The following is a 12486-nucleotide window of genomic DNA, read 5'->3' as shown; positions in this document are numbered from 1 at the left end:
TTGAGATGTAGTGTCAGCAGGGGAAAGTAATCCCCAGAGTGTTGAGATGTAGTGCCAGCAGGGGAAAGTAATCCCCAGAGTGTTGAGATGTAGTGTCAGCAGGGGAACGTAATCCCCAGAGTGTTGAGATGTAGTGCCAGCAGGGGAAAGTAATCCTCAGAGTGTTGAGATGTAGTGTCAGCATGGGAAAGTAATCCCCAGAGTGTTGAGATGTAGTGTCAGCAGGGGAACGTAATACCCAGAGTGTTGAGATGTAGTGCCAGCAGGGGAACGTAATCCCCAGAGTGTTGAGATGTAGTGCCAGCAGGGGAACGTAATCCCCAGAGTGTTGAGGTGTAGTGTCAGCAGGGGAACGTAATCCCCAGAGTGCTGTGTCGAGGTTTTACTCTCTTCGGCCTTTAGAAATACATTTTTATTTTTTTCCTCTGAGACTTCACCACCTCTTTGTCACGGCCTGCGTGCCTTATCTATGTGTTCCTGCGTGACCACTGTGTCCCTCTTCATTTCTGTGCCTTCTCTGTGCAACAGCCGCCTCTAATCCCCCAGCTGGAGTTACGGTAGCGTGGCTGTCTGGCTGAGGGACCTAGTGCTGCCTTTAAAAGGAGGAGAGAGAGGCTTGATTTCCTCTCCTGGCTTGCTGTCAGTCTTTGATGCTGAGAGGCAAAACAGAAGAGATCGTTCATGATCAGAGGTCAGCCTGTTCCTGCTTGTTGTCTTGCTAACGTTTGTTTGGCAAAGCAGTGCAGTCAGGTTGTGGAATGCAGAAACAGTTGTGTACCCTGCTGGCTCGACATCAGACACTTTGAGTCACCAAAATAATTGGTGGCAGTGTGTGTGTGTGTGTGTGTGTGTGTGTGTGTGTGTGTGTGTGTGTGTGTGTGTGTGTGTGTGTGTGTGTGTGTGCGCGGGTGTGTGTGCGTGGGTGTGCGCGGGTGTGTACTGTATGCGTGTTCAAAGATGTGTAAGTGTGTGGTATAGAGACTCACCCAGGGGGCGTCTGGTTGCGGGTGCGCTTGTGGCGGTGCGGGACGCCATGGCTGGTTTGCTGGTTGCCGTGGTAGCAGCGCCGTTTTTGGGGGCAGCATTTGGAGCCGTGGAGGTGGTGGTCGCCTTTGGTACTAGAGGACGTCTCTCTGTGGTCTGGAGGGAGAGAGAGACAGGGTGTGTGGTAAACAGAGAGGAAGGAAGAAAGGAAAGGAAAGAAGGAAGGAAAGAAGGAATGAAATAAGGAAGGAAGGAAGGAGCTCCACTCTTCAGTCACAAATAATGGAGTACTAGAATTCAATACAAATAAAAGGTTGAACGTGTAACGTAGTACTCTAAAAAACTTAAGCTGTGGGAAAGAACCTCCTCATTGCATAATGTTACATTCATAAAAACCATTGGATAATGACATATTCATAAAAAACACTTACCATAAATATGCACTATATGATGTACAACAAAAACATCAACAAAATGCTTATAATGTAATTGCACCTTGTAGGATTATTCATGATATCACTCGTATTGCCATCTGTCCTCTGTCCTCTGCAATCTGAGCAGAGCAGAACAAGGGCCAGGTCCCATGGTGTTTTTTTGAAGCCTTTCCACAATGCACTGCTCTGTGGGGTATTTTCACAACAGTGGGCACGTTAAATTGCCTCACCCCTCATGCCCCTGGGATGTTGTTTAGTCAAAAAAAGTTGTGATAATGTCCCTGTTCGTAGTTAAACAGGCCACCACTAGAGGACAATGTCAGATAATTACTGTCTGGAGCATGTGTGGAACTCCTAGTTACAACTATGGGCCATCATATACAGCAGTAGCGGGTACTATCATCCAGAGAGGGCTGGTGTTGGTCCAGACCTTCGCTCCAACCAAGCAGTAACACATGTGATTCATTCAACTAATCAAAAGTCAAACTAAATCAGGTTGGCTTGTCTGGAACAAAAGCCTGGACTCACACTGGCCCACTGTCGAGAAGATTGGACACTCCTTTTACTGTATACGGTCTCTGGTAACAGATGGCCCTGCTTAACACCATCTATCACCTCCGAGAGCACAGGTCAGATTAATATGATCAAGATTTTAGGAAAGAAGTGCTTATTTATGTCCTATTCCTCTCCAGACAATCTTGTCACGGAAGCATCTGGAATGTGTTGCATCGGAACTGGAAGGAATCGAAAGGCATGCGACGGAATCCTCAATACACAGGAGAGGCAGGTGTTGGCAGGTCTCTGGTTTCACAATAGGATGTGTGTTGCCTTGGCGCTGATGTAAGGATTGCACTGGGAACCAGGGATATTAAAAGAAGGCCAATGCCTGTCTGATTTCCCCACGCGTGGACACACCGCCCGAGGGAGGCTTTACATGGAAACCGGCCTTGTTTTCCCCACAGCCTCCTCGTTCATTCCTCTGTCATTCATGTGTGTCTTGTGATACTTTGAGCTGCCAGACCTTTTGCCCTAGACTTCATTACCGTACTGCAATAAACATTGGTGCAATACATCCAGTACCAGTCAAACGTTTGGACACACCTACTCATTCATGGGTCTTTATTTATTTTTTACTATTTTCTACATTGTAGAATAATAGTGAAGACATCAAAACTATGAAATAACACATACGGAATCATGTAGTAACCAAAAACGTGGTAAACAAATCAAAATATATTTTGGATTCTTCAAAGTAGCCACTCTTTGCCTTGATGACAGCTTTGCACTCTCTTGGCATTCTCTCAACCAGCTTCACCTGGAATGCTTTTCCAACAGTCTTGAAGGAGTTCCCACATATGCTGCTTTTCCTTCACTCTGCAGTCCAACTCATCCCAAACCACTCAATTGGGTTGAGGTCGGGTGATTGTGGAGGCAAGGTCATCTGATGTAGCACTCCATCACTCTTCTTCTTGGTCAAATAGCCCTTACACAGCCTGAAGGTGTTGAAAAACAAATGATTGTCCCACTAAGCGCAAACCAGATGGGATGGCGTATCGTGGAGAATTCTGTGGTAGCCATGCTGGTTAAGTGTGCCTTGAATTATAAATAAATCACTGACAGTGTCACCAGCAAAGCACCACCACACATCATACCTCCTCCTCCATGCTTCATTGTGGGAACCACACATGTGGAGATAATCCGTTCACCTACTCTGCATCACACACAGACACGGCGGTTGGAACCAAATATCTCAAATTTGAACTCATCAGACCAAAGGACAGATTTCCACTGATCTAATGTCCAGTGTTTCTTGGCCCAAGCAAGTCTCTTCTTCTTATTGGTGTCCTTAAGCGGTAGTTTCTTTGCAGCAATTCGACCATGAAGGCCTGATTCACACAGTCTCCTCTGAACAGTTGATGTTGACATGTGTCTGTTACTTAAACTCTGTGAGGCATTTATTTGGGCTGCAATTTCTGAGCCTGGTAACTCTAATGAACTTATCCTCTGCAGCAGAGGTAACTCTGGGTCTTCCTTTCCTGTGGCGGTCCTCATGAGAGCCAGTTTCAACATAGCTTTTGATGGATTTTGCGACTGCACTTGAGGAAACTTTCAAAGTTCTTTACATTTTCCAGATTTACAGACCTTCATGTCTTAAAGTAATGATGGACTGTCGTTTCTCTTTGCTTATTTGAGCTGTTCTTAACATAATATGGACTTGGTATTTTAACAAAAGGGGCTATCTTCTGTCTACCACCCCCACCTTGTCACAACACAACTGATTGGCTCAAACGCATTAAGAAGGAAAGAAATTCCACAAATTAACTTTTAACAAGACACACCTGTTAATTGAAATGCTTTCCATGTGACTACCTCATGAAGCTGGTGGAGAGAATGCCAAGAGTGTCAAGGCAAAGGGTGGCTACTTTGAAGAATGTAAAATATATTTGGATTTGGTTACGACTTTTTTGGTTACTACATGATTCCATATGTGTTATTTCATAGTTTTGATGTCTTCACTATTATTCTACAATGTAGAACATAGTAAAAATAAAGAAGAACCCTTGAATGAGTTGGTATGTCCAAACTTTTGACTGGTACTGTAGTTAAAGGCAAATACGTTACACCAGCAGTTTAGAGAAGTGGCTGTACATCATGTACATTGTAGTGTATATCTGCTACACTAACGGTTGAAGGTGAGAGACTCAGGTGTGATGAGGGAAGCCTTGAGCGACTGATGGTTGTCCCTGATGGTTGTCCCTGATGGTTATCCCTGATGGTTATCCCTGATGGTTGTCCCTGATGGTTGTTTCTGATGGTTGTCCCCGATGGTTGTCCCCGATGGTTGTCCCCGATGGTTATCCCCGATGGTTGTCCCCGATGGTTGTCCCCGATGGTTATCCCCGATGGTTGTCCCCGATGGTTGTCCCCGATGGTTGTCCCCGATGGTTATCCCCGATGGTTGTCCCCGATGGTTGTCCCCGATGGTTGTCCCCGATGGTTGTCCCCGATGGTTGTCCCCGATGGTTATCCCCGATGGTTGTCCCCGATGGTTGTCCCCGATGGTTGTCCCCGATGGTTATCCCCGATGGTTGTCCCCGATGGTTGTCCCCGATGGTTATCCCCGATGGTTGTCCCCGATGGTTGTCCCCGATGGTTATCCCCGATGGTTATCCCCGATGGTTGTCCCCGATGGTTGTCCCCGATGGTTGTCCCCGATTGTTATCCCCGATGGTTGTCCCCGATGGTTATCCCCGATGGTTATCCCCGATGGTTGTCCCCGATGGTTGTCCCCGATGGTTGTCCCCGATGGTTGTCCCCGATTGTTGTCCCCGATGGTTGTCCCCGATGGTTGTCCCCGATGGTTATCCCCGATGGTTGTCCCCGATGGTTGTCCCCGATGGTTGTCCCCGATGGTTGTCCCCGATGGTTGTCCCTGATGGTTGTCCCTGATGGTTGTCCCTGATTGTTGTCCCTGATTGTTGTCCCTGATGGTTGTCCCTGATTGTTGTCCCCGATTGTTGTCCCCGATTGTTGTCCCCGATTGTTATCCCCGATGGTTGTCCCCGATGGTTGTCCCTGATGGTTGTCCCTGATTGTTGTCCCTGATGGTTGTCCCTGATGGTTGTCCCTGATGGTTGTCCCTGATGGTTGTCCCTGATGGTTATCCCTGATGGTTGCCCCTGATGGTTGTCCCTGGGTCTCTCTAGTAAATGCCAGGAAAGGAGTGATGAATGCAGGCTGCCCTTGTGGCCTCTCCTCTGATCCCTCACCTCTGGCCCCCTCCCCTCTGGCCCCCTCCCCTCTATGAACCCTGCTCTGAGTAATCCTGTGGACGGCCACTCAGCTTTCGGGGTTTACTGGGAGCCAAGTTTAAAAAGGTGGATACCTTACAGGCAGATTATGCTCTGAGCACCACAGACGTCAGGCAATGTCTGATTTACAGCTCCTGTAAAAATGAACATAGTAGCTAACTAAGCTAACATTTCTGCTAAACAGAACTGAACATGCCCATTCTCCTGATCAACAAGATGATGAGTAGGAGATTGAAAGACAGGCTAGGAGAGTAGAAGTAGGTAGTAGTTTTGCCTAGACAGACCGACACCACACAGTGGTAAGTTATGGAGGTGCCGATATCTGAGGTGGAGGGGACTGCGGCTGTCCCTAAAGCAGGGCAGGGGCACTCACCTTGGGCTTGACCTCACGGGGCGCAGTGGTGGAGGTGGTGGCTGCGGATGCGGAGCGGCTGGCTGCGGACAAAGGCCGCTTGTGGGCAGTGGTGGGGGTGGGGGCCTTGGGCATGGGCGTTTTTTTGCTGAGTGTGGCTGAGGTGGAGGAAGGGGTGGGGCATTTGGGGGCGGCAGCACTGACGGATGCTGCCAAGCTCGGCCGCGGCTTTGCAGCGCTCGGTTTGGTTGCCCCAGCAACAGGCTGGGCGATGGACGGCACACCAGACAAATAGAGAGCAAAAGAAAGAACAAAAGAAAGCGAGAAAGAAAACAACAAAAAACAAATGATAACAGCAGCAGGATAACAACAGCAGGATAACAGCAGCAGGATAACAGCAGCAGGATAACAGCAGCAGGATAACAGCAGCAGGATAACAGCAGCAGGTTAACAGCAGCAGGATAACAACAGCAGGATAACAGCAGCAGGATAACAGCAGCAGGATAACAGCAGCAGGATAACAGCAGCAGGATAACAGCAGGATAACAGCAGGATAACAGCAGCAGGATAACAGCAGCAGGATAACAGCAGCAGGATAACAGCAGCAAGATAACAGCAGCAGGATAACAGCAGCAGGATAACAGCAGCAGGATAACAACAGCAGTATAACAGCAGCAGAATAACAGCAGCAGGATAACAGCAGCAGGATAACAGCAGCAAGATAACAGCAGCAGGATAACAGCAGCAGGATAACAGCAGCAGGATAACAGCAGCAGGATAACAGCAGCAAGATAACAACAGCAGGATAACAGCAGCAGGATAACAGCAGCAGGATAACAGCAGCAGGATAACAGCAGCAGGATAACAGCAGCAGGATAACAGCAGCAGGATAACAGCAGCAAGATAACAGCAGCAGGATAACAGCAGCAGGATAACAACAGCAAGATAACAGCAGCAGAATAACAGCAGCAGGATAACAGCAGCAGGATAACAGCAGCAGTATAACAGCAGCAGGATAACAGCAGCAAGATAACAACAGCAGGATAACAGCAGCAGGATAACAGCAGCAAGATAACAACAGCAGGATAACAGCAGCAAGATAACAACAGCAGGATAACAGCAGCAGGATAACAGCAGCAGTATAACAGCAGCAGGATAACAGCAGCAAGATAACAACAGCAGGATAACAGCAGCAGTATAACAGCAGCAAGATAACAACAGCAGGATAACAGCAGCAGAATAACAGCAGCAAGATAACAGCAGCAGAATAACAGCAGCAGTATAACAGCAGCAGGATAACAGCAGCAAGATAACAACAGCAGGATAACAGCAGCAGTATAACAGCAGCAAGATAACAACAGCAGGATAACAGCAGCAGAATAACAGCAGCAAGATAACAGCAGCAGAATAACAGCAGCAGGATAACAGCAGCAGGATAACAGCAGCAGGATAACAGCAGCAGGATAACAGCAGCAGGATAACAGCAGCAGGATAACAGCAGCAGGATAACAGCAGCAAGTTAACAGCAGCAGTATAACAGCAGCAAGATAACAGCAGCAGAATAACAGCAGCAGTATAACAGCAGCAAGATAACAACAGCAGGATAACAGCAGCAGGATAACATAAACAGGATAGCAGAAGCAGCCCTAACCATAATCAACAGAATACCAACAAATGGAACTGTGTGCCTGACAAAAACAAAAACTCAATGAAGAAGTTACATCGAGTTAAAATCTGCACTAAAACAACAAGGACCAAAATCGTTTTATTGTTCTGATAATAATGTTATGACTGATATTACTTAAATGAAAGTGAGTTCCATGGACTACTTTTAGTCTTATACCACTACTATACGGATAATAAAGAAGAAGCAGCAGCAGCGTTAGCAGCATGAATGATGTAAGATTTGATAATGTTCCTCTTTAAACCTTGACTCTGGCCTACCTTGGTCTTCTTGTCTGGACTTGGCAGGTCCCGGCTTGGTGCAGCACCGCTCCCATTGGTTGAAGGTTTACTTGCAGGTTTTTTGGCCTTATCAGCTGTCTCTGCTATCTTGTTCTTTTTCCTCTCAGGACTTTTAAGCTCTTTTTTCTCGGATTTCTCATCCTTCGCCTTGTCTGTTTTCTCTGTCTTCTTCTTCTCTTCCACCTTGTCTGTTTTATCTGTCTTCTTCTTCTCCTCCTCCTCCACCCTGTCTGTTTTCTCTGTCTTCTTCTTCTCTTCCACCTTGTCTGTTTTATCTGTCTTCTTCTTCTCCTCCTCCTCCACCCTGTCTGTTTTCTCTGTCTTCTTCTTCTCTTCCACCTTGTCTGTTTTCTCTGTCTTCTTCTCCTCTTCCACCCTGTCTGTTTTCTCTGTCTTCTTCTTCTCTTCCACCTTGTCTGTTTTCTCTGTCTTCTTCTCCTCTTCCACCTTGTCTGTTTTCTCTGTCTTCTTCTTCTCTTCCACCTTGTCTGTTTTCTCTGTCTTCTTCTTCTCTTCCACCTTGTCTGTTTTCTCTGTCTTCTTCTTCTCCTCCTCCTCCACCCTGTCTGTTTTCTCTGTCTTCTTCTTCTCCTCCTCCTCCACCCGGTCTGTTTTCTCTGTCTTCTTCTCCTCCTCCTCCTCCACCTTGTCTGTTTTATCTGTCTTCTTCTTGTCCTCCTCCACCTTGTCTGTTTTCTCTGTCTTCTTCTCCTCCTCCTCCTCCACCTTGTCTGTTTTATCTGTCTTCTTCTTGTCCTCCTCCACCTTGTCTGTTTTCTCTGTCTTCTTCTTCTCCTCCTCCTCCACCTTGTCTGTTTTATCTGTCTTCTTCTTGTCCTCCTCCACCTTGTCTGTTTTCTCTGTCTTCTTCTTCTCCTCCTCCTCCACCTTGTCTGTTTTCTCTGTCTTCTTCTTCTCCTCCTCCACCTTGTCTGTTTTCTCTGTCTTCTCCTCCTCCTCCACCTTGTCTGTGGGCTTCTCTTCTCTGTCTGTTTCTTTCTCAGCTGTTACTGTTACCTTTCCAGCATGGGCTGTCTTCTCCTTGTCAGACTGTGTTTCCATCTTGTCAAATGTGTTCGACTTCACTGATGTCTCCTGTTTTTCTGGGGTCTTCTCCACTTTTTCAATACTCTGTTCTTTCTGTTCTGTCTTCTCAGGTGTTTCCACCTTATCCATCTTCTCTACCTTGTCAGTCTTCTCGTCCTTATCCATCTTCTCAGTTTTTTCTTCTTTGTCGGTCTTTTGCACCTTGTCCATCTTCTCTACCTTGTCAGTCTTCTTGTCCTTGTCCATTTTATCCATCTTCTCAGATTTTTCTTCCTCATCTGTGTTTTCTGCCTTATCTGTTGGCTCCAGCTTTTCTGTTTTCTCTGCCTTGTCCATTTTATTTATCTTCTCTTCTTTGTCCAGTGGGTCTGCGTACTCCACCTTCACTGACGCTTCAGTCTTCGCAGTCGTATCCTTCTTCTCCACTTTGTCTAGCTTATCGAGCATCTTAAATTGGTCCAACTTCTCGAAGTTGTCCATCTTCTCCTCTTTCTCTGGTTTGTCCATCTTATTGGATTTTACTGTGAGAGAGAAAGAGAAAACACAACATATTTTAGAACCATACCGATCATGTGAATGAAGTGTCATGACTCGATCTCCTTGGTGAGGATTAAAGGTGCCAGATCAGCTCGGCACATGGCTGACAGATAGCTTTTATAACGAACACCCCCAAGACAGAAGAAGCCGACTCCCAGACAGACACCCAGACAGACAGAAAAATGCACACATACAATTCTCGCGTTGCAAAAACATGTATGCATGCACCAACACAAACCTATGCAGTTACACATATACCAGCCCACACGAAGACACACAACTACTTCCATTTCATTTAGGCTACAAATTGCACTAGTACTGTACATAGTGTCACCTTCATTCTACAAACCATACAGTATCTTGAAGTGTTCTGAGTAAAGAACAAAATCTTTATCTTCACAGGGAAAAAGCGGCAGTGGTTTTTAAAGACCCTTTGGTCACTGCAAATGTTTTATGATGCTCTGCTTGCCTAATTAAGTATTGTCTTCTAGTAATATATGGCTTGTCTAATTAAGTATTGTCTTCTAGTAATATATGGCTTGTCTAATAAAGTATTGTCTTCTAGTAATATATGGCCGTGAGCGTGCGGCAGGCCGGTCTGTCTGTCTGTCCTTCTGCATTAGACCCAGGGCTGGACACACTGAGATATGGCAGCACAGTCACCCAGAGAAAGCCTAATTAGCATTGTCACATCTGCTGAAACAAGCTCTGCAGCCTTGACACTTTCAGTGGAGGGACAAGACCCGACTGAGACTTGGGTAGAATATGTGTGGAATAGGTCATTAAGAGGACACACAATCACCATAACTCAAATCTAACAAACTCAACAGAATGTTCTAGCAATGTGCAGTATGTGAAACACAAAAACTCACATTTCCCACTCTTTTTTCCTGGACATATCCCTGAAGCTCTGCACCTTTCCATCCCTCTGGCTGGCAACGCCCCCCTCTCCAGAAGCAGGTCCCATCCCTCACCCACCCTCATTACAGGGCAGGCCATCTGGGGTACTGGCCCGCTCCATGCCAGAGGAGAAATTAGTGGCCTCAGGCCCTAACGTTCTCACAACGCCTCGGGCCCTGAACCCTAATGTTCCCTAATGTTCCCATAACGCCTCGGGCCCTGAACCCTAATGTTCCCACAACGCCTCAGGCCCTGAACCCTAACGTTCCCTAATGTTCCCACAACGCCTCAGGCCCTGAACCCTAACGTTCCCTAATGTTCCCACAATGCGTCAGGCCCTAACGTTCCCTAATGTTCCCACAACGCCTCAAGCCCTGAACCCTAACGTTCCCTAATGTTCCCACAACGCCTCGGGCCCTGAACCCTAACGTTCCCTAATGTTCCCACAACGCCTCGGGCCCTGAACCCTAACGTTCCCTAATGTTCCCACAACGCCTCGGGCCCTGAACCCTAACGTTCCCTAATGTTCCCACAATGCCTCAGGCTCTAGCTGTAGGACTAACAATAGTTACTGCCAGTACGTGACAGAAAGGCAGGGATACATTTGTGTTTCTAAGTTAGATGCACTACCATGTGTCAGTGCATCTTATGTTTACTATACTGATATGCTGATACAGAGCTAAAGGGCTGATAACATTAAACAGCTGGACAGGAGAATGACCTAATGGAACCAATACACCAAGAAATCTAAAATGCAAAGAGCAAATAGCTCAGTCATTTTTAAATAGACCCGTATCTTCATGGCTAAATAACCAACTAAATCAATATGGATCCAGGGGTTTGTGGAGTAATACAGAAATGCATACTATCTCAGCTGTGCAGTGTGTCAGCAACAACCCAGTAAAACAGTTCATCCACTATATACCATGGATGAGATATCGTTGACTGTCATATTTCCACCCTATAACCCCCACTCCCATTTGCTTAAAAGTCCATTAGCTACATACACTGTGATGAGATCTGAAATGAGACATTTTGAAAAGGCTTAGCATAATCAGCCAGAGCAAAAGCCCAACTGCTTTGTGTGAGAGGAGGCAGGATGGTCCACTTACCACCTGACCCTACTTCAATTACTGCACACCTAAATCCCCTACCTTTGGTAATACATTTCCAATTGTTTTGTCGAAGCACCCAAATGAGCAATCAGAGAGCAACGGGCTGTCTGAAGAGGGGGGTCGTGGAGCAGGGGGGGATATAGGGGGGATGAGACCAGCGTTGAGCCGACAGAAAAACCCATTGCTAGCAGAGACGCCTTACATGACCAAATATGGTGCTCCACAAACTTTAGAAGAGGAGAACAGAGGAAAACCAGAGAAACCAATAGGTGAACTAATATAATTAAGACCCAAATCCAGTCAGACTACACAATATAGTAATTTGGTGGGTGCTTATATTTGTCCTACTTCATACATGTACCAGTATGTATTTTATACATGTGTGAATTGGAAATGTGGCACATCTAAATAACTTTTTCACCTTGGGGATTCGAACTAGCAACCTTTCGATAACTGGCCCAACACTCTAACTGCTAGGCTACCTGCCACCCACGACAAGACAAAGGGAATTGAAGAAGTGAAGGCAGGACTACTTGAGGCTTCGTCTCTATAGTCCACAGCACAAACAACAATGAGCTTTAATGGACATACATATAAATCACATATATAAACTTGATATCTTACTTAGCGAAGATATTTGAGAATCCAATGTGCTCCTTTCACCCCACCCATCCAAACAACCTCATCAACTGTGATCCATTTTCATGTTATATTCACCAGGTACTGGATGAATACCAACAGAGGTGATCTGTGGAGTACTACGAGAAGCCAACACACTCCAACAACAACCTCAACAGCCAGCTTTGTGTCTCAGTCTCCCCATTCACTGAGCAGCAAGGGTAAAAAAAATAAACAGGCGGCCATTTTGAAACCCTTCAGTAGAAGGACATTAATGAATCATGAATAGAGCATCTGATTAGAATCATCCATCACTCTTAGGGTCTATGAGGCTGATATCATTGTGAGGGAAGTCATTATCCACGAGATGTGATGAGGAAGTCATTATCTAGAGATGTGATGACATTGCGGCGGTCACCTGTGAAGCCATTACATACAGTACCAGTCAAAAGGGTTGTTCTTTATTTTTACTATTTTCTACATTGTAGAATAATAGTGAAGACATCAAAACTATGGAATAACACATATGGAATCATGTAGTAACCCAAAAAGCATTAAACAAATCAAAATATATTTTAGATTTGAGATTCTTCAAAGTAGCCACCCTTTGCCTTGATGACAGCTTTGCACACTCTTGGCATTCTCTCAACCAGCTTCACCTGGAATGCTTTTCCAACAGTCTTGAAGGAGTTCCCACATATGCTGAGCACTTGTTGGTTGCT

The 12486-nt window shown here is 46.0% G+C and overlaps 2 protein-coding genes across 2 annotated transcripts in view; both read right to left on the bottom strand.

Moving 5' to 3' along the window:
• LOC120028150 (microtubule-associated protein 4-like) overlaps positions 1-7768 on the bottom strand; it is a 35572-nt gene extending 27804 nt beyond the window's left edge. The window contains exons 1-3 of the mRNA XM_038973350.1: positions 7527-7768; positions 5604-5846; positions 987-1140 (exon numbers count right to left, since the gene is read on the bottom strand). Coding sequence (XP_038829278.1) covers positions 987-1140; positions 5604-5717 — 268 coding nt within the window. The 5' untranslated portion in view covers positions 5718-5846; positions 7527-7768. The remainder of the gene's footprint in view (positions 1-986; positions 1141-5603; positions 5847-7526) is intronic.
• Positions 7769-8283: 515 nt separating this feature from the next.
• The window catches only part of LOC120027915 (uncharacterized protein DDB_G0284459-like), a 159459-nt gene continuing 155256 nt past the window's right edge, over positions 8284-12486 (bottom strand). Inside the window, exons 7-8 of the mRNA XM_038973010.1 lie at positions 8449-9115; positions 8284-8359 (exon numbers count right to left, since the gene is read on the bottom strand). Coding sequence (XP_038828938.1) covers positions 8284-8359; positions 8449-9115 — 743 coding nt within the window. The remainder of the gene's footprint in view (positions 8360-8448; positions 9116-12486) is intronic.

This window comes from Salvelinus namaycush, chromosome 33 (assembly GCF_016432855.1).
Source record: "Salvelinus namaycush isolate Seneca chromosome 33, SaNama_1.0, whole genome shotgun sequence".
Taxonomy (NCBI): Eukaryota; Metazoa; Chordata; class Actinopteri; order Salmoniformes; family Salmonidae; genus Salvelinus; species Salvelinus namaycush.
Note: the sequence above shows the minus strand (reverse complement) of the source record. Positions and strands in the feature narration are given on the sequence as shown.